General features: G+C 43.5%; 1 protein-coding gene across 2 annotated transcripts in view; it reads right to left on the bottom strand.

Moving 5' to 3' along the window:
- The window catches only part of TNRC6B (trinucleotide repeat containing adaptor 6B), a 124854-nt gene that overhangs the window by 27388 nt on the left and 75561 nt on the right, over positions 1 to 21905 (bottom strand). For both annotated transcript variants that reach the window (XM_088456907.1, XM_088456909.1), the window contains exons 5-8: positions 19080 to 19449; positions 6357 to 8759; positions 760 to 918; positions 2 to 180 (exon numbers count right to left, since the gene is read on the bottom strand). In XM_088456907.1, the coding sequence (XP_088313033.1) occupies positions 2 to 180; positions 760 to 918; positions 6357 to 8759; positions 19080 to 19449 (3111 nt within the window). The remainder of the gene's footprint in view (position 1; positions 181 to 759; positions 919 to 6356; positions 8760 to 19079; positions 19450 to 21905) is intronic.

The raw sequence follows: 21905 nt of genomic DNA, 5'->3' as shown, positions 1-21905 counted from the left end.
CCTTGATCTGTGGTTTCTTTCCTCCTTGGCCCCACCCTGCCGAGTTGTGGGAGGAGCCACTTCCCTGAGATCCTGCACTATGCCAAACACCACTTTCCTCTTCTTCATCCCAGCTGCTGTGACGAGTCCCTGCCACCTGTCCTTCATTCTCCCCCCAGCCATCTTGCATAGATTTTGTACCTGTGTACAGAGAAAATTATCTTGTTTAGTGTCATTTTAAATGTCTGCATCATCTTTGCTTTACCATCTACTAGTTGCATAAATAATGCATGTTACCTACAGGTGATACAAGGTCTCAATCCTTATTGGAGATGGTCCACGACATACAAAAGGGTAATCGTGTCAAATAAGACATGATACACCCACAGCGACTGCAGAGTTGAAAACAAGTATCCTGAAAGTGATGGTAATGATGCGGTCCCCATAGTAGGTGGTAGGGTGAAGTAATACTTCGGATTTTATATGCATAGAGATTCCCTCAAACAAACTGAATTTGAGGTCTTGATTCATGACAATGGGTCTTAGCAGACACTGTGATTTGAACAAACACAGCTACATAGCTTAGTACACAAATTGTAATGGTCTATAAAAGAACAAGAGGTCTACGGAGAAGACCTTATAGAGATAAACCTTAAATACCTTACATAATAGAATAAGAGAACATAATCTGAATTATAATCTGAATCATATTTTCGGTTATTAACAAAAAGATCTATTTAACAAACAAACAACAAAAGCAAGAGACTGTATGTGACTCACCAGTTTTCATGGCACTGGGAGCTACAGGTGCTGCATTTCCCCAGCCTGGTGCTGGAGGTCCAGTCTCCTCTCCTTCCCCCCATCCAGAAACAGGTTCCGTTGGCTCACCCCAGGCTGATGTCCCATTGTCAGCAGGGGGAACCTTATTTTTATTCCAAACTAAAGAAAAATACAAATATAAATACAATGCTTCAATAACATAAACCCTGCTGTACAGTAAGTAAATGGCAATGAGGTAGAAGTAAAACAGCTCAAAAGCAGAAAATCAACAAACAAACAAAAAAAGAACCCTAAAAGACGGCCCAGCTGCTATTATCCTGCTACAGTGGGGCAGTAACCTAGTACTTACCCGATGGTACACAACCTCACCAGAAGTCACAAGAAGTTGTATTCTGCACAAGTGGATTGCAAAGCAAGAATATCAGTAACGTTTACATAGACGCAAATATTAAGGGGTGGGGTATACAATTAGCAATGATGGCCATGATGTGACAGCCATCTTGCGACCTCCATCATCACAGACTTTTCCTCATACTCTATAGAGGTGCGCATGGAAAGGAAACTCTGCAAAGGTGTGTCCAGCTGCACAACGTGACCACACATCGCTCCTTATGGAATACAGCCCTAGAAATCTGATGAAATCTAAATCATAAGACTTCTATTTGTGAAGGAGTCCTGTTTCTATGCACAACAGACTTTCCATTCAGCTAATTAGTTTCATACAATGCTAAAGACTGTGCAAACACATTTGCATTCCTCACTGAGAATCACATTTATACATTGTTGTGGAGTCTATAATCTGGAATGCTTGGGACTTGGGGTTTTCCAGATAAGCTTTTTCATTTGGAGCACCGTGCCCAAAACATAATGAACTGCATTTGAATAAACAACGCGCACATTTCCTCCAGACTACCCATCATTTCCAGCCTTATCAAATAGTTCCTCACAGTCACCGCAGAGGCACTTGGTGATCAGGTTTGCCTGCAGGATATAGATCAGTACAACAGAAGTGCCTTATTCTCTTCCTGGTTTATGCAAATGTTTGGAAGTGTTTGTTTCTGTACGAAAAAAATAATACCAATACCTTAAGGCCAGGGCAATCAAAATACATTTACCAAAGACGTGTCTGAAGTTTGCAGATATGGCATACTGGAATGCATCACAGAAAAAAGTCACATACAGATGAGGAATCGCCTCATACAAGCAATTAATTTTGTATCATTACAATACACAATTTTATGCAGTTTATAACTTGAATTCTAAGGGTATATTTACTGAAGTGTGGGTTTTTAGAAGTGGAGATGTTGCACAATCAGATTCTACTTAATGTATATCTAATAACTAATAGCTACAATCTGATTGGCTGCTAAAGGCAACATCTCCACTTCTTAAAACAGCACTTTAGTAAATATACCCCAAAGTATAGTGGCGAGACAGACCTCCACTGACCACAGGATCTTAACTTTAAACTGACATTGCACAACAATTAGAAACAATGTAATAAGATCAGGCCTGGATAACACAGCTCTCAAGGAATAGTGAAGCTACAAGTTCCAGCAAACCTTTCCAGCTGGCAGAGCTTGCTGGGATTTGTAGTTTCAAAACACCTGGAAAGTCATAGGCTGTACAGGACTGACATGACTAGTATATAGACGTAAAAGAGAAATAAACATACACAAATTAAGTTTACAATGTGTACATAAAGGAACAAATAAGCATTTGTCGAGTAGATAGCTAGGCGCACAGACCAGCATCAACAAATTATAACAGCATACAAAACATACAGAGAATAAACACAAATGCATTTAATGTGGAAGAACATTTTTTTTACATAATTTCATTATCTTCCCAATTACCACAACTCTATATTATCAAGGCAGTACTGCATAGCGTATTTTTAATAGCGTGGCGTCAACTGCTGGTTTCCCCAATGACTGCAGCTGTATTATAGAATAGAATCCAAGCCATTTAAAAGACCAGTCCACTTTCAGCAAAGTACCTATACAGTATTGTCTTAAAAATGCAGAGATTAGTGACGACACTACTATAACAGATGGAAAATATACTTTTATGAATTGCATAAAAAAAAAAAGTTAAAAGCAAAAAGCATAGCAGAAAAATGCACCTAGTTACATGGGATGTAGTTATGAGACCGGCGGCCTACCGACATCGGAATCCCGACAAAGGACTTAAGATAGGCGTCGAAATACCGACGCCTGTCTTAATCCCGACGCCGGAACGCCAGCCCGAACGAGGCAAGTCCAGGGCGCCTTTAGCGTTAGCCACGGGGTTGTGTTTAGATTTAGGGAGCGTAGCAGGGTAAGGGTTAGGTTTTGGAGGAGAAGGTTAGGCACCCCTAGGGGGGTGGGTTAGGGTGCGTTAAGGGAGGGTAAGGCACCACTGAGGGAGGGTTAAGGAGGGGGAGGGATAGGGTACTTACCTATGAACCGGCGGCTGTTCATACCCATTCTGGTTACATTAATAGGGAGACAACTCTATTAGAAGTGATAGCACTAAAGCGATTACTCTTTGGTATATTCTAAAGAGATTTAATATTGGTGTGAAGCAGTTTTAGGGCTGTATTCAATTAGCCACAATAAGCTGTTTTCGGCAAAAAGTTTCCGCCGGTGACGTAATTTCACTAGACGAGAACTTATCTCCGGATTCAACTTCAAAGACTTTTCGCCGGTGCGACAAGTCTGTGCCTTGTAACCGGTGAAAAGATTTGCCTCTGAATGCAGGCGAAAAAAAGTGAAGAATTGGGGGTTTGGGGTGCAAAGTTGCGGAAACACCCTTGCAGCCTTGGGACAGTCCCCCGAAGGTAAACTGCGTCAAAAAAAGTTTAAAAATACATTTAGAACAGCCCAAAAAAATACTTTCATTTTGGGGGCCAAACTTAAAAACCATCGAAATAGACTCCAGGGGGTCCCCCAAGTTTGCCCCAGGTGTTTTTTTGATTGCAGGTATTTGTTGAAGATGCATTTTTTAAAACCCCAAATTTGCTGGGACTACTTATTTTTGCAAAAAAAACTGCTAAATGCTATTCTCCACCACTTGTGCAAAGCAGCTATTGAGAGCATTTAAGCACCCCAAATACCTTCAGCAGGGCTATTTGGGGGAATCCATAGTGATGCCCCATGTCAGTGCATCTTTTGGGGGGTGTCAGGCTGATTTCCCCAAATCTGACAGCACTTTCCGCCTGTTTTCGCGTCCTTTGGAATTGAATTGGGCGAAAAGCGGCCGTGCGCACGAAAAGTGTTTTCTCCAAAAACACAAGATGTAGGCGAAAAGTCTGGCAGGCGAAACATAGCAGACTTTTCGCCGGCAATTGAATACGGGCCTATAATGGTTATAACTCCCCACGCTAGAGTGAACTGCAGTCCCAGCAATGCTTAAAGTTATCTGCCATTGCTGTGAGTTGGCGATAAACACAACAATTCAATCAAGTGGAACTGGGAATGAAAGGGGTTGACATCACAGGGCTATAGGTTCTGGTCAACCTGGGCACTTTCTATGTGAAGTTTCTATGTTCTCCCCATGTTCCTTACAGAAAAAACCCAACAAACAAAACGGCATCTCAATAGTAGTAGTCTTCTGTTGAACATTATATTTCATGTTTCAGCAAATGTTTTGTTACCACTGAAGGATAATTCCACCTAAATACATTTTGTTAGCTACTGCAGCATTCCTTTTATAGTGATAGTTGGTTATGTGCCAGGAAAGTCCCACAGTGTTCCAGACCTCCTCCTTCGTGCACTGAAAACCAAGATAACACGAGGTTCAAACTGTAGAGTCAAATTCAGCAACCATGTTGGAAATTGACACAGATCAGTTTGAATTGTATGCCGTTGTAAAAGCTGGAAGAAGTTGTCCCTGGCATGGAACCCTCTACTAGTATGCTAGTGATGGGGAAGAGACTAGTTACAAAATACACAACCAATGGTTAGCATTGCTGAACCCACAGTGCTAGGGGCATGGTTTCTATTCAGACCAGAGAATGTATGTGTAAAGTCTGTAGTTGTTCATGTTTGTTTGGCAGGGAACTGAAAATGCAAGTTCCACTTGAGCAGTGACTGATGTGAATATTCTCTAAAATACGGGCTAATTTGTTGGCGCTATACAAAAATAATCTATAAAATCTTACCTCTTACATCTTTGAAGAAGTGGTGAAGAATAGCACTTAGCTTATCTTTTGGGAAAAAATAACGAGCCCCATCAAATTTGGGGTACATACAAATGGGTGCAAGCATATTTTTAAGTCCCTAAAGTGATTTTAAAAATGCTTCAAAAATCCACCTGCCGCAACTACCCGCATTCTAGAAAACACCTGTCCCATACTAGGGAACCCTCCGTGATTCAATTTCGCTAGTTTTTAAGTTTGTCCCCCAACTTTTTTTTTTCACCCCAAAATGAAACCACTGTTTTGGGGGTGTCCTATGCATATTTGAAATTTTTTTTTTACCGATTAAGGGGACATCCCTAAGGCTGCAGGCTACTTTTTTTTTTTTTTTAAATTCTGTACCCCAAAACCCCTATTCTGCACTTTTTTTTCGCCACCTCTGCAGTGGAGAAACCTTATCCACATTTTTTTTACAAAGACTTTTTGCACCTGCGAAAAGTCTTTCAAATTGAATATGGGGATAATTAAAAATGGCGAAAATGACGACCGTTTTCGGTGCTAATTGAATATGGCCCTTAGCGCTGTAAAATATATAAAGCATAGCTCAATGACATGGCAAGTCCAACTATGCCTGAAATATAAAATACAACTGGTGAACAGAAAAATGGAAACAAGAGTAAGTCAGTGGCAAAATATTCAAAAAAGGACAGTACACAGGTGTGGTTTGTGTAACAAAATTACAGGGCTGCTGTTAAGGCCCCCATACACCAACTGTCAGATTGCCGGATCCAGAGACGGGATCAGAAAACGGCGATGCACCGGACGGAAAACCCACCGGCGCCCATTGGTATTCCACGATCCGTCGGAGGATGGATGAAGTTATAAATGTTAAATTTCACCGATTTGCAAATCACGAACATATTTGGATTTCACCGATCCTCCAACCCTGCATCTATGGATCGCAGCAGTGCGACAATCAGTCGCTGGTGTATGGGGGCCGTGACACTGAAGTGGCTGTGCATCTTTCATTTTGGCTGCCTCTGCATCTTTCAGCTAGAGGCAGTACTTAAGGAGGGATTTTGCATAAAGCTTCAGATTAAAGATATGTCAGCATGCTGTTGTCTTACAAGCAATGGCAGAATGACAAAAGTACAGCAAAAAGCAAGGACAGACTATAGCAAAGTATTTCAATATTCATTAGCTGTAAACAAAACCAGCAACTGCAGATCGATTGCCTAAGCAATATGGAAAGGGATCAATATATTTATACAACATGGTCTGTGCATGTCATTGCTGTGAGGAAGCCTTTGTTTTACCATACAGTTACCCAGGTATTTTGCTCACTACCCAACATCAAAAGTAGACAAAATCATTTTAGGTTTTAGCTGTGTTTCATCATTCTTAAATTGACAAATTTTAAACCACTTCATCAATCTCCATAAATAAAATCAGAAACCAAGAATGGAGTTACCCATACCTGACGGTGTTGCCTTGCTGGCTATTGACCCTGGCATTCCCTGCTCCCGTGGCATCTGTCCAGGTGGTCCTTGCGCATTCTTGTCCCACAAGCTAACATTCTTGTAATTATAACTGGTAGGGTCCCCCCAGGCTGCTGTACCATCGTCAATGTCCATTTTACGGCCGATGGATTGTGGTGTTGGCTCCTCCCAGCCACTTGGCTCTTCCTCCTTGGACACTGTTGGCGTGGGACCACCTTTCCAACCTGGGGTGGGGGGCTGCCTCCCATTTCCAGGAGGAGGAGCTGGAGGACCCCAAGAGCTAGAAGACTGTGCAGCTGGTGTAGCTTCCTGCTGCTTGTTCCAAGGTATTGGTGGAGGCCTGGCTGCTTCACCCCAACTCCCACCTCCTTGGGGCCTTTTACCCTCTTCCCAGCCAGTTCGCAGAGCTGGGTTAGAGTTAGCCCCATTGCCCCAAGAGCCATCATTCTGTCCTACTTCACCCCAGCCAGAGGAAGCTTTGTTTCCCGAGCCATCCCAGCCCCCAGGGCCCTTGGGTGGCTCAATGTCCTCACTGTTGCTTCCTCCCCATCCATTCTTTCCTGCCGACCATCCACTTCCGGGATTGGATTGACGAGTACTCCATCCCTGCTCAGCACTTGCACCATTATCATTGTTCCACCCAGGACCTGCCTTTTCCTCTTTTCGTCCACCAACCCCACCCCCATTACCTCCACCACCCCAACCAGTTGGGCTATTTTTATAGTCATTCCAGCCAGCGGCTTTGGTGTCCTTCCACTCCTGTCCAGATGGAATTTGGGCAGGGGATTCTCCCCAGTTAGACTTATTTTGATTGCTTTGGCTGGGGGCATCCCCCCAACCCCCTGAGCTCTTTGCTTGCGATGTGTTTTCCCAGCCTTCAGTTCCACGGTCTGCTTTGCCTTCAGTTCGAGATGTCGCTTCCTCAGTCTCCCAAGCTGCATCCTGCTTTATTTGGGTTTGGCCCCAGCCCGAGTTTGACAACACTCTGGGATCCAAGTCTGTTCGATTGAGCAAGGTCTGCAAAACAGCCTGACTGTCTGGGAGAGCAGGTCTAATATGTGAGCGCCGATTGCAAGAATTCAGGCTGTCTCCACTGCCCCCAGCATTTGGGTTGCTTCCAGTGCTTTGCCCCCCTGCCTCACTTCCTGCAGAGCTGGGGGCCCGTCCCCAGCAGGCCGTTGATGATGCATTGCCCTGGTTCTCCGATAGTGAGTGGCCCTTCTGATTGTCCCATGCTCCAGTGCTAGAATTTCCTTGGCTCGAACCCCCCCATTCTCCAACTTTTAAGTCCTCATGCCCAGACGGCTGCTTCCATTCTCCCTGAGACAACCCTCCTGACACCAATTTGTTCCCTTCACCCCACTTTACTTCACTGGGATCGGTCTGTGGGCCATATCCCCAAGAACCATTGCCACCACTTTTACTGTCCCAAGATTCTCCCCTGGACCCATTGGGTCTATGAGATGAAGACGTTTTCCTTACGTCCTCCCTCTCTCGTCCATTGTTTCCAGAATTGCCATGCCCACAGTTGGCATCTCCTGTGACAGTTTGACCCCTTGTTGACCCCCAAGTGCCCACCCCCCCATTCTTTCTATCTCCAGTGCTTTGAGCAGAGAGGTCAGAACCCCGGCAGGCATCCCCAGCTCCAAAGGCCGTACCCTTGTTCTCAAGGGGATTTGATGTATTTGAGTTCGTAGCATTAGTGTTTCCATTTTTTGGTCCGTCAGTGTGATGGGTTGTGGCCGGTTCTCTGCCTGAGGCTGCAAAACCGGCACCCGCATTTTCCATCTTTGACTGCTGCTCCCGAGAGGTCGGACCCGTTGGGCCAAGCTGTGCGCTGGAGAAGCTGCCATCTGGCTCTGGGTTCCCTTTCCTGCTGCTTTCCTGAACCAGGGCCGGCCATGCTGACGGGTTACTATTTGGGTTAAAGTTGCTGAAACCAGATGCAGGCCCTGTTCTCTCAGACCCACCCATGCTCCTCCAATTTCCTAGTCTATTAACTCCCTCTGTAGTGGGATTGGAAGACGGGACGGGCTTAGCCTTGGGGTCAGCTTTCCATACCCCCTGGATACATTCGCTGCCAGGCTGCTGCTGCTGTTGTTGTTGGCCCTGGCCCCCCCTTCCTTTGTGGTTAGCAACGCTTCCTTGTGGGGGTCCCTTTTCCGAGGCTGGATTCGAGGCACTGTTGTCTGTGGCGTTGTCGGAAGGGGGCTCTGCGTCCACGCCAGCTATGCAAGGCCACTCTTCCATGTCCGACCCGTCTACAATCACTTTGTCCCAGGCGTGGGGAGGGTTTGCGTTGGGGCCACTGCTGGATGGGGCTCCCGAGCCCCAAGTGGAATTTGCATAATTTGAAGTAGCAGCTGCCCCTGATGATAAATCTGGAAGACAAAACAAAGAAAAATAAGTAAATTAAAAGTATTGGACACATTACTATTTTTCCAACAAAAAACATCCCAAAATAATAATAAAAAAAAAAACACTGAACTTTACTTCTACTGAAATACAATAAATGTTCTTTATGTTGGACCTAAAAATATACACATTTTAGAATGGCCATTAAATACTATTGCACTAGATTCTTTTCATCTATATACTATACTAGCTGGGATACCCGGCGTTGCCTGGATTGATGACTGGACCCTGAAGTACACCTTAGCCTTTATTTGTTTACATTGTCCTAGTCTATAACCCCATTCCTTGGATCCTGACAACAACCGCACTGTTTGCTAACATGCATGCAAAGAGTGGCATAACTACTGTGGGTGCAAGGTGTGCGGCTGCTATGGTGCCCGGAGCTGCCTCTGCGGCCAACCACTCCCCCGGCACCCCAGTCACGCACACAAGGTGGGCCGGTTCAGTCATGTCAGGGCCGTCAAGGGGGGCCTGGATGGCAGCGGTGTTGATTTGGTGCCGGCCCGTCAGCTGATTACAGCTGACGCACTGGCAGGCAGACATGGAGACACAGCGCAGCTGGTCGCGAGGCAATCAGAGCTGGCAGACCAGCAGCCAATCGGCCCCCCGATTGCCTGCCTGTCCGCAAGCTATGCTTGGCTTGCGACCGCCGCCAGATTCAAATTGCGCCGGCGCTGTCTGTCTATGTCTGTCGCTGCCTGCTGGTGCGCCAGCTGTAATTAACTGGTGGCCCGGCCCCAAATCCACACCTGCTGGCTGCTGATGGCACACAGGGGGAGACTAGAGGCTCCTGGAGGGAGACGGGGGAGGTACAAAATGTGTAAGGGGCATTAAAAAAAAAACATAGAAACATGTGTGGCATAATGTTATAAGGGGCATTACTGTGTGGCATAATGTGTAAGGGGCACTACTATTGTGTGGAATCATGTATTATATGGGGCACTATGTGGCATAATCTGTTAACTGCTCTACTGTGTGGTATAATGAGTAAGGGGTATTACTGTGTAGTGTAAGGGACATTACTGTGTGTTATAATGTATGGGGGCACTACTACTGCGTGGTATAATGTGTATAAGGGGTACTACTCATACTTGCCGACTTTTCATAAATGTTTTCCGGGAGCAGCCCGGTCATCTCGGCTTTGGGGGGCGGGGCCAGGCTTCAGCTGTCATTAGGCCACACCCCCTTGCTAGGAAGCCCTCGATTTGCGAGTAGGCATGTATGGTACTACCGTGTGGCATAAACTAAATAGGCTGTGTGGTATAACATGAATAGGCTTCTGTTTGGTGGCGAATGTACGTGTTTTTTTACCTTGGGGAGGAGGGGTGGGGGGGAGCTGGGGGGCTTATAAGTTCTTGCCATGTGGCTCCCAAAGTTTAAGTTACGCCTTTGCATGCAAACACAGAGGGCCGACTAATATACAGTGCATTCGGAAAGTATTCACAGCGCGTCACTTTTTCCACATTTTGTTATGTTACAGCCTTATTCCAAAATGGAATAAATTCATTTTTCTCCTCAAAATTCTACACCAAATACCCCATAATTACAACGTGTAAAGTTTTTTTTGAGATTTGTTCAAATTTAATAAAAAAAAACTAAAAAATCACATGTACATAAGTATTCACAGCCTTTGCTCAATACTTTGTTGATGCACCTTTAGCAGCAATTACAGCCTCAAGTCTTTTTGAATATGATGCCACAAGCTTGGCACACCCATCTTTGGGCAGTTTCGCCCATTCCTCTTTGCAGCCCCTCTCAAGCTCCATCAGGTTGGATGGGAAGCGTTGATGCACAGCCATTTTCAGATCTCTCCAGAGATGTTCAATCGGATTCAAGTCTGGGCTCTGGCTGGGCCACTCAAGGACATTCACAGAGTGGTCCTGAAGCCACTCCTTTGATATCTTGGCTGTGTGCTTAGGGTCGTTGTCCTGCTAAAAGATTAACAGTCGCCCCAGTCTGAGGTCAAGAGCGCTCTGGAGCAGGTTTTCCTCCAGGATGTCTCTGTACACTGCTGCATTCATCTTTCCCTCTTTTCTGACTAGTCTCCCAGTTCCTGCTGCTGGAAAACATCCTCACAGCATGATGCTGCCACCACCATGCTTCACTGTAGGGATGGTATTGGCCTGGTGATGAGCAGTGCCTGGTTTCCTCCAAATAGATTCAGGCCAAAGAGTTCAAGCTTTGTCTCTCATGGTCTGAGAGTCCTTCAGGTGCATTTTGGCAAATTCCAGGCGGGCTGCCATGTGCTTTTACTAAGGAGTGGCTTCCATCTGGCCACTCTACCATACAGGCCTGATTGGTGGATTACTGCAGAGATGGTTGTCCTTCTGGAAGGTTCTCGTCTCTCCACAGAGGAATGCTGTAGCTTTGACCGAGTGACCATCGGGTTCTTGGTCACCTCCCTGACTAGGGCCCTTCTCCCCCGATCGCTCAGTTTAGACGGACAGCCAACTCTAGGAAGAGTCCTGGTGGTTCCGAACCTCTTCCATTTACGGATGATGGAGGCCTCTGTGCTCATTGGGACCTTCTAAGCAGCAGATATTTTTCTGTACCCCTCACCAGATTTGTGCCGAGACAATCCTGTCTCGGAGGTCTACAGACAATTCCTTAGACTTCATGCTTGGTTTGTGCTCTGACATGCACTGTCAAGTGTGGGACCTTATATAGACAGGTGTATGCCTTTCAAAATCATGTCCAATCAACTGAATTTACCACAGGTGGACTCCAATTAAGCTGTAGAAACATCTCAAGGATGATCAGTGGAAAGAGGATGCACCTAAAGCTCAATTTTGAGCTTCATGACAAAGGCCGTGAATACTTATGTACATGTGATATCTTAGTGTTTTTTTTTTTTTTTTATTAAATTTGCAAAAATCTCAAAAAAAACTTTTTACACGTTGTCATTATGGGGTATTGTGTGTAGAATTTTGAGGACAAAAATGAATTTATTCCATTTTGAAGTAAGGCTGTAACATAACAAAATGTGGATTAAGTGATGCGCCGTGAATACTTTTCGGATGCACTGTATGTGGTCACTTTAAAAAGGACCAACTCTGGATTTAATATGAACTTGCCTGAGTCAAAGTTTGACACTAAGGTGCGTACACACGGGACAGTGTGTCCCCGGCAGGGGTGTGCTCAGTGTTGTTAACAACACTGAGCACAAAACTGAATGAAATCAATAACAATTTTGTTCAGTGCCTGGCTCCCTCCCTCATCTCCGAACAATGTTCAACCTGACATAATCATCAGGTTGGACTGGAGGTTCGGGCCTTGAACGAAAACTACAAACAGGAGTGCGCATTTGTGATTTTCGTTCATCGTTATACCTCAGATACTGAACGATTTATTTAATGACTTAACGATAACGTCTTGTTGTTATCGACAAGTCGGTCAAAAAATCGTCCCGTGTGTACTCACCTTTACTCAGACTGTGAGGTTAAAAGGATATTTTTGTAGCTTTCACACAGGTTTTTGGTAGACTGACAATTTCTACTGGAGCCAACCCCAGAAACCTTTGTAATTTAAGAGTGCCCCCATTTTTACTGATTGAGTGACAGTGTGTGGCCCTGACTAAGCTCAAACCTAGGCAAAAACCAAAATCTGGTCAAACTACACTACCATGAGAAATTTGGTGGCGATAGGTTCGAAATTCTGGCCGTGCATAAAGGACAGACAGACAGGCTTTCTCGCTTATTATATAGATAAAACACATTGGGGTATTCTTCAGACAGACACCACCTGAATTATCTGTGATTTCAAGTGGTGTCTAATGTCTGAAGAATGTGTTGTGGGGTAAGCATCTTAAGGAAATTTTCTGACGTACACTCGGCTTTATCAGTTTATTCATGCATACCATACCAAAAACAAAAAGGTTAATCTTGCTTTTTATTCATCACTTGAAATGATGTTAATTTGCATATATATCATACACACACATACACATATTTATCTATATATATTAAGTGGGTTGCGGCAGGACTCTTGGATACATAAATGAGGGTCTCACACACACAGGGTGTGCAATAAGTTTCTGGATGTGCAGTGCATAGGTAGAGTAGACTCATCTAAAAGGTGCCTACACACACCGCGATATTTTACACGATCTGGACGATTCCGATGCATCGGAACGATAGATCGTGTAAAATATGCCCAAATCATGAGTAAATCGTGAGTCTCCACACACGATCACGATGCGCGTCCCCGCAAGTCGCACATCGCATCTTCAGATCTGCCGTGCTGTAGGGCAGATCTGAAAATTGAAGTCACGATGCACTGGATAGTTTAGAAGGCACGATAGATTGTGTGCCAAATTGGAAGCTTTTCAGACCAAACCGTGCCCACGACTGCGGGGGAGCTCCCGAGTAGAGTTCTGGGGGAAATCGTACACATCGTGGGATCGTGAGCACATCGCTATGTGTGTAGGCACCTTAACTGTCTGGTTGTGAACTGTAATCTCGGACTAAAGTTCTTGTGAAATTTCAGGGCACAGAACCGTATTTAAGCAGCACCAAAGAAGTCAGCTTGTTCCCTTCTTTCACAAACTCGTTATGGAGCTCAAAAGAGGCCACTGGAGAGCCATGATCTTCTACGACTACAAGAGTAGATTGGTCATGTAGCCACTCGTGCAGCAGCGCACCGTCACTGGTACGCCAACCAATGCCTGCTGCAAGTGTTGGAAGCCATTTCCAGGCACTGTCCAAGAACTCGCACTCGTGATGCCCTTCTCTAACACGACACTGCACCTGGTCCGCTGCGACTTCTTCGTGTTCCCACTACATGTTTCATGTAAGACTTCATCAGGAGGCCTCCTGACGAAGTCTTACGACGAAACATGTAGTGGCGTGGCTTGGCGTTTTGGATTATGCAGAGGAACCAGGTCCCGGAGAAGTCCTTGGAGACGTCCAGGTTACAGACCGGGTGACTGCTTATTATTGTGCTGTTTACGCTAGCTGTGGCTCTGACCGCTTGTTCTGGTACGCGCAGTCATTTTTTAAAGTTTGCAATAAATTATTGTTATACTTTTAAGCACGATGTGGCGCCCCCTTTCTATGTTTTCTATTTAGTGTTGTTCCCAGCTGGACTCACGGTTCTTATATTGGGGAAGATGCCGATCCATTTCAGATATAGGATCTCTGCTTCACAATCCCACTTTCTAATATGAGGAATAGGTTATAAGACGCTGTTTGTGCAATCACTTGTAGGATTCATTCCCCGGACATTGGTGTTGTTCTAAATTCTGAATTAAGTGCACTAATTATTTGATATATATATATATATATATATAAAACCTTGAAAAGAGGGGTGCACTCACCAGTCTTCTAAAAAAGTACTTTATTCCAACAATTAAAAATAAATACAGGATCAGATTTTTAATTGTTGGAATAAAGGACTTTTTTAGAAGACTGGTGAGTGCACCCCTCTTTTCAAGGTTATACACAGGACCTGTAGGTCTCTTTTGGGCAGCTACCCCAGCAATTTTCAACTACAAAAACGTGAGTGTGGACATATCTTGACTATATATATATATTATATATATATATATATATACACACATATACATACACACACACATATATATATATATATATATACACACCATTTTTTTTGTCTTACATTGAAAACTATATGCTCATTGAATATATATATATATATATATACATTTTTTTTCCTTACGTATTTATATATATCAGGGCATAATGAACTTCTGGTTCCAACCAAATCCTAAAATTCTAAATCTAATCTCATGTGATTCTTTGAGGGCGCTTAATTTCATTCATCTGCGCATTACCTAATGGGCACACTAAGGATCAATTTACTTGTTGCTCCGTTTGGGCACCTGTGCTGCGGATAGTCACATTTCTGCTTGCAACATCCTGAGGTGGTGAGCAGATAATTGCATGAAATCGGCAGTCTGGGCACCCAAAGCAGTACTTTAGAGGGGTTTAGCCGATCTGCGAGGCTAAACCGGGTTATGTTGGGCGCGCACACACAATATGGGTGCCCGTGCATAGCAACAATTGAATTGCTCCATCAGGCGAACATTAGTTAATGCACAAAATATAAGAAATGAATTTCCCCTTTGGGTCTTCAACATAAAATAAGCCCATATGAAGATGCCAAGAGTAAACATAAAGCACAATAGGGTCGATTTACTAAGTCTTGGAGAGATAAAGTCCCAACCAATCAGCACCTGTCATTTTTCAAACACAGCCAGTAAGATAACAGTTAGAAGCTAATTGGTTGGTACTTTATCTCTCTCCACTTTATCTTTCTCCAAGGCTTAGTACATCTCCCCCAATGTGTGAAAATAAAGTACACCCTTACTGCTTCCATACCACAGAAGTCCATCATCATTCAGGTTATTTTCAAACGGAGAACACTGAAGACAGTTGTCAATCTTCCCAGGAGTGGATATTATGGCAAAATCAATCAAGTACCTCAGTAAATGTTAAAAGTTCTTTATGCTACCATCAGAAAGAGATAGAACATGTATGGATTATGGAGGAATGGTAGCAAGGAGAAAACCCTCAGTCTAAAAAAAACAAAAAAAAAACAAACACTACTAGGTTTTGTAAAGATACGTCTGAACGGAGAGCAATAATTCTGGAACAACGCCTTCTGAACAGACAAGACCAATTGATTGGTCTTAATGCACAATGTAATGTTTGGTGAAACACTGCACGTAACCACAAAATAAACGTATTAGCAACCACCAAGCACTGGGGAGTTATGATTTGGGGCTGTTTTGCAGCCACAGAACGTGGACACCTTCCAATCGTTGAGTTCACCATTAGCTCCACATTAAAAATGTTAAAAAAAAAAAAAAATCTCCATGAAAAGTTGATTTCATCTGTCGAACAACTGGTGTTTCTACAACTGAATGGCTGAAAGAGACCAGAACCAAATTTTGGAGAGTCCAGGTCAATATCTAAAACCTAGTGACATGCTTGGCGCGACATCTAGAGCTATGAATAAACAAATTCCCTAAATCGTCAATGAACTGAAGCAGTGTTGTGAGGAAGAATGGCAACAAACTCCTCAAACCCAAAAAGAGTATTCCAGTGCACAGTATTGGTGCCAATTGTGGTTCTATAAGTTATTACTAATGTGTACTAATCCTGTTCACACATGGCTTCATAATATTGACATATTTCTCTTGAGTAAAAAAAATGACAAAATAAATTATGTCATCTATTATTTTCCGCATGAGACTATAGTTATTAAGGTTTAAGACTTGATGAGGACTTATTTATGTCGATATATATAAGCACACCCATTAGTAAGAGGATGTATTTCTTTTTCAGGACTGTAGCTACACACAAACTACCGGCCATATTTTTGAACATCCCTATTTTTCCAGTTAATATTGAAATTCAAGCAATTCGATTCTATGGGATAAACAGCAATGGTACAAAAGTTATATAAAAAGGCCTATACAAGGGAACAAGTACGTACTGGGTTAAGACATTTGTGGGAACTTCTGCAACCATGTTGGGAAGAACTTCCTGAATATGTGATTGTAGAAAGAATGAGACACGTGTGTTCGGTGGTTACAGCTGCAAAAAGTTGCCACTTTGAGGAGTTAAATATTGATTCAATTTTGTTACAGAAAATGATTCTATGATTTCTTTTTTTATTATCTCTAATTGCTTATTTGTTCTAGGTCTTAATTATTATTTATTAGTACACAGAGACACAGTAAACTGCATTAATATCAATAAAAGCTGGAAAAATGTATATATTTTTCCCTTCAACATTTACACTATTAGAATGTTTCCTCTCTAACAGATAAAAAAAAAAAGTTTGTGGACTAGCAGAAGAGTATACAGATGTCAAGACAGAAGTCTTGAACAGCAGAGTTGCCCTGCAAGAGGCCTCAATATGTGAAAGAGATTCTTCCAGCATGAAAAGCTATTCCAGAACACCATGTACACTGCTAGCTTTCTGCAGAAAGGAACCTTTGTGCTCCGAAGAGACCCTGCCACATGCAGAGAAGTGTACACTGCTATTCCCGAATTCTAAAACTAAACTCAGTGTGATCATTTCTCTCTCCAACAAACCTTATGGTTTCATCTCTCTCATTTAAACCTAGACACCCACCCCCTCCCCTAGAACTCACCCTTTCAAACTACCAGGGAACCATACATCAAATAGATATTCTATACTAACCTAAAGGGGTTGTGAGCAAGCAATGCCAGCATGGTAAGTGATGTTTACTCGCTGTGTCTTATACATGTATCAATGGCCAGCATGTCACTTCTTAATATAATGCTCCTCATACACCCATCAAGAGGTCCCTCCCATTACATGATATGAAGAGCCAAATTACACGTCAGCCTATTACTATTTGCTGCTGGTCAACATGTGTATTACAATTTATCTAGCCCTATTTAAGATCTCCCTATTGGAAGGAGGATGGTTATAACCTGCCATCTGGGTGCATTATTTTTTTTTTTTTACTATTGCCAAGAAAACCTGTAACTGTATTTACCTAGAACACATTTAGGTGGACTAGTCAGTGACAGCCACTTCTAATGTTCAGAGGTGTCTGAACGCTTACAAAAAGGGACATGCTGTATTTGTTTGATGGCTGTGTAAGTGCAGGGAATACTATGCTTCCCCAGTCTTGCTGAAGTACAAAATGCAATTTATATGGTCTGTCAAGTGCTCCTCCATATACGTATTTATTTTGGTTACGTATTTGAAGCAACCTAAAACACAAAATTACAATGGTCACCGAGACTATAGAAAAGCAAACAAAGTCAGCATCCAGATTTTGAGATTACACTGTCTGCAAGGTAAGCAAGGTGTTCAGGGAGAGAACACTGTGTGCATACAGAAACAATCTTAAGAAACAGGATACGGAAGGATTACTCAGGCAGAAGATGTTCAGTACAACTCTCCCTGAAAGAGAAGTGCAATTTTTTATCCAAGAAATGCTCATAGTTATTGCCGTGTAAAGCCAATCTAACATAGGGGGTCAGCAATAGATAGATAGATAGATATTGAGTCTCCCATATCCAAAATGCTTGGTACCAGGGCTATTTTGGATATCGAAATATTCCGTATTTTGGAATATGTGCATACCATAATGAGATATCTTGGGAATGGGACCCAAATCTAAACACAGGATGCATGTATGTTTTATATACATCTTATACACACAGCCTGCAGTTAATTTTATACAATATTTTCAATAAGTACGTGTACATACATGAAATTCATTTATGTTTCATATACACGCAGAGTCAAGGAAATTTTATACAATATTTTTAATAATTTTGTGCCTAAAACAAAGTACGTGCACATTGAACCATCGAAAAGCAAAAGGTGTCACTATCTCAGTCATGCTAAAAAAATTCTGGATTTCGGAATATTTGGACATGGGAGACTCAGATAGATAGATACTATTAATGGGGCCAACAAGAGCCATTACGTGTATTTTTCATTCCAGAACATATGGGCTACATTTCAAACCACACATCTATGAACAGGGGGGAAGTAGTGACAGCAGTATTTTCAGTGAGCTGGTGGCAGGCAGCAAGACCAACACACCTACTGAGCTTATAGGGAGATTGGCGTGCTACTTAAAAGGGTTCCAAGTGCCGCATCTGATGTGCGTGACAGGGATTGCAGATCGGAACGAAATATCGCTGAAAACGTCAAGTGTTTACGCACTATGTACGCTCCCGTGGCGTCGTCCGTCGTATCTACAGGTACCCCCTACATGCAGCTTAATCTGACAATCTCGTTAATTTTGCGCAACTTGTGCATTGTGTACGTACTACCGGATGACTAGGTGATATGTTAACGTTATATAGTTACCGACTAAATGACCAAACAACTCGCGATATATAGTTAGGCCGTTTGGAAGATTGCACAGTGCTTATGCACTATATCGTTTGTCCGGGAGTTCAAGGGAAATCTGGATGACAATCGCATCGTTTGCCGATTGTCTGGGCTGTACCCTTTAGCTTTTCCACTCATCATAACAAAAGCAAATATATAGTCTACAGATCTACAGTAGAATGCCAATCAAATAAAATATACATTCACTTCAGCAATTTTCTGTATGCTTCTGTGGGCTTAAAAGTGTATAGCTGCTTACAGTCTTATAAACAGGTTACGATTATTGTTTATTTCAACAGAAATTGCACGCAAAAAGTTGTCCAGGAGTAGAATTTAAAAAAAAAAAAAAAACAAGCAGCAAACAAAAAAACAAATACCAAAAACCCAACAAACATGCATTAAAATCCCAAGTCTAACCACTTAGTTTCTCTTACCCGTTGTGAGTCCGCTCTCCCCCAGCTGCAGAGATCCCGTCCCTGGCTGTGCGTTGCCCTGGCCGGTCCCTTGTGCCGTGGAGGAGGGGGGAGTCCCTGCTCCTCCCCCCAGCAGCATACAGGATGCCGGAGGGGGCTGTCCACGCTTCAGTAACACTTTGTGGTCCTGCTGGCAGCGGAATCGCGGTGGCACCTCCCGAGGCATGTAGCGGGCGGTGCTGGGCGGTTGTCCGTTCGGCACTGCCACCCTTTTGGCATTGTTGCCACCATTGACTGGTGGCGAGGGGGAACTGCCAGGTAGGCTGGCGGCCGTCGCTTGGCTTGAACTTGGTTTCGTCACTTCGGGCACTTTGGTTTTTTGTTCTGTGACCTACAAAGATAAAAAAGGAGAGTAACAATTGTGTTAAACGTAAATTAAAAATTCAAAATTGACACAAAACATTCTCTGAGCCCATGACACCTAAGGAAAAAATAGTGTGGAGTCAGATGAACGCCCTTAAAATCTCCAGTGTTTAAAGCACAGAATGCTGGGTGGACAATATTACTGTGACAAGCTCAATAGATCTCCACAGCAGGCACAATTTAGTTCCTGTGACATGATGATTTAAGTGAGTGGCCTCCAACTTTTCCTGTGCATTCAAATACAAAAATGCACCATTTAAAAAACATAAAAATATTAATATATATTCACCACCGGTGAATGGATCCATTCACAGTGACCGCAGCACTTGGGGGCTGCCCGGCAAGTCCGTAAGTGCCATGCACGCCCCCAAGAGTGACGAAAGGGGGACGCGTCATAAAGACACGCCCCTTTTCCTTGGTCACGACCCCCTTTTCAGGTGCGCGCAGAAGTGTCCTTTCTCTATGTCTCGCGCCCTGCCTGGCGCCTGTCCGTCTGTCGGTTCAGGCCACTGGACGGATTTTGATGCAGTGTTTACTATTCTATACCACATTTGTCGAGGAAGGTTTAGGTGTATGAAACATTAATGTATGACAGAAGGAAGCTGAGCAGTTACAAGTTTAGTGATATCAATGAAAAAAACAGACGTCCGAGCACTTTCTTGGCTTACGCTGCCTAAACCGTTAAAGACATATCACGCAGATGGACTGATTTTCGCCATGTAGATATTAATACGTATTATCCGGTTTCTACAGAAAAATTGATGTAAGCGCTGTTTATGGATACAAAATTTTAGCGTTTCCCTTTTTTACCGTTCCTATTTAATTTATGTGAAAAAGAATTCTTTAATTTCAAACAAGTCCATTTCCCGGTAAGAGTCTGCTTTGGCATGACAGTAAGAACAGGGACAGACACTTAACGTGGCTGGAGTTGACTTACCGTATATACTCGAGTATAAGCCGAGCTTTTCAGCACAAAAAATGTGCTGAAAAAGTATCCCCTCGGCTTATACTCGAGTCAAGTGTAGCGCTGACCGGACGGAGTTCGGTCAGCGCTACACACTGCCAAACACACAGCCGCCGGAGCCGGCAGCTGTGTGTTTGGTGTAATCAGCAGCCGCTGAGAGTCTGTCAGACTCTCAGCGGTTGCTGCTGCTCCCACTGCGGGAGCCATCTTCCGGCTCCCGCAGTGGGTGATGGGAGACACGTCGTCATGACGACGTCTCTCCCATGCAAAGCGGCCGGAGGAGCGGACAGCGGCGGGACCAGGAGCGGGAGTTTAAGGTGTTTATTTTTTTTTTATTCTTTTCACGTCTCTCTCTACTAGGGGGGGGGGACGGGGACTACAGGGGGCACTACCAGGGGGCGATGACTACAGGGGGCACTACCAAGGGGCATTATCAGGGGGCGATTACTACAGGGGGCACTAAAAGGGGGGGATTACTACAGGGGGCACTAAAAGGGGGGATTACTACTGGGGGTACTACCAGGGGGGGATTACTACTGGAGGCACTGAAAGGGGGGATTACCACTGGGGGCACTACTACCAGGAGGGATTACTACTGGGGGCACAACCAGGGGGAATTACTACTGGGGGCACAACCAGCTGCTGCCATTTCCCACACTAGGCTTATACTTGAGTCAGTAAGTTTTCCCAGTTTTTTGGGGTAAAAGTAGGTACCTCGGCTTATATTCGGGTCGACTTATACTCGAGTATATACGGTAAGTGGAGCCTGTTTTTCTCATGGACAACTGTACGTGGCCCTTTTGGGTGTCATGTCAAAACTACATTTTTTTTTGTGTTGACGAGAGGAGGAATAACGGCTAATGTAGCCTACAAGGCAATCTTATAGGACATTGGTTAAAAAAAGACTATCGCCAAAAATTCTAAATTGTTCCCGTGAGAACAATTTACATACACAGAGAGAGAAAAAAATTTACAATTACAAGTGATTTTATTTTAAAGCAGGTTGTTGCTTTCCTTGGTTTAGTGTTTGAAGTGTGATTGCGCATGTATATATGACTTTTATTATGGAAAAATGTTAAGAAATGTGTCTCCAGGCATCTTATGATCTTCATATTAATGCAAATAGTTAAAAGTTCACATCCACATTAACTGAAGTCACTTACCCGTAAGCTTGTATACATATGCTATAGTCTAACACAATTGTGCAGGTAAAGGACAAGATTTAAGCTGCTCTACCCAATTTAAGAAAAACTGTTGCCTGTATCAGAAACACAAAGTCACCAGCATGATATAGTGCCAAAAATTTATTTTCTGATAAGACATTGAAAGCAGGACAGAGATTAAAGAGAAAAGGCAGAAGACAGTCAGGAGACCAGAATCATTTTGGAAAATATGATCACAAGGCAAGAAAAAGGCGGATATGAATTGGTTATTAATTGTTGCCAAGGATAAGCCTGAAG

The sequence above is a fragment of the Taudactylus pleione genome, unplaced genomic scaffold, assembly GCF_031769625.1.
Source record: "Taudactylus pleione unplaced genomic scaffold, aTauple2 ptg000726l, whole genome shotgun sequence".
Classification (NCBI taxonomy): Eukaryota; Metazoa; Chordata; class Amphibia; order Anura; family Myobatrachidae; genus Taudactylus; species Taudactylus pleione.
The sequence above is the reverse complement of the archived record's forward strand: the minus strand, read 5'-3'. Positions and strand labels throughout refer to the sequence as shown.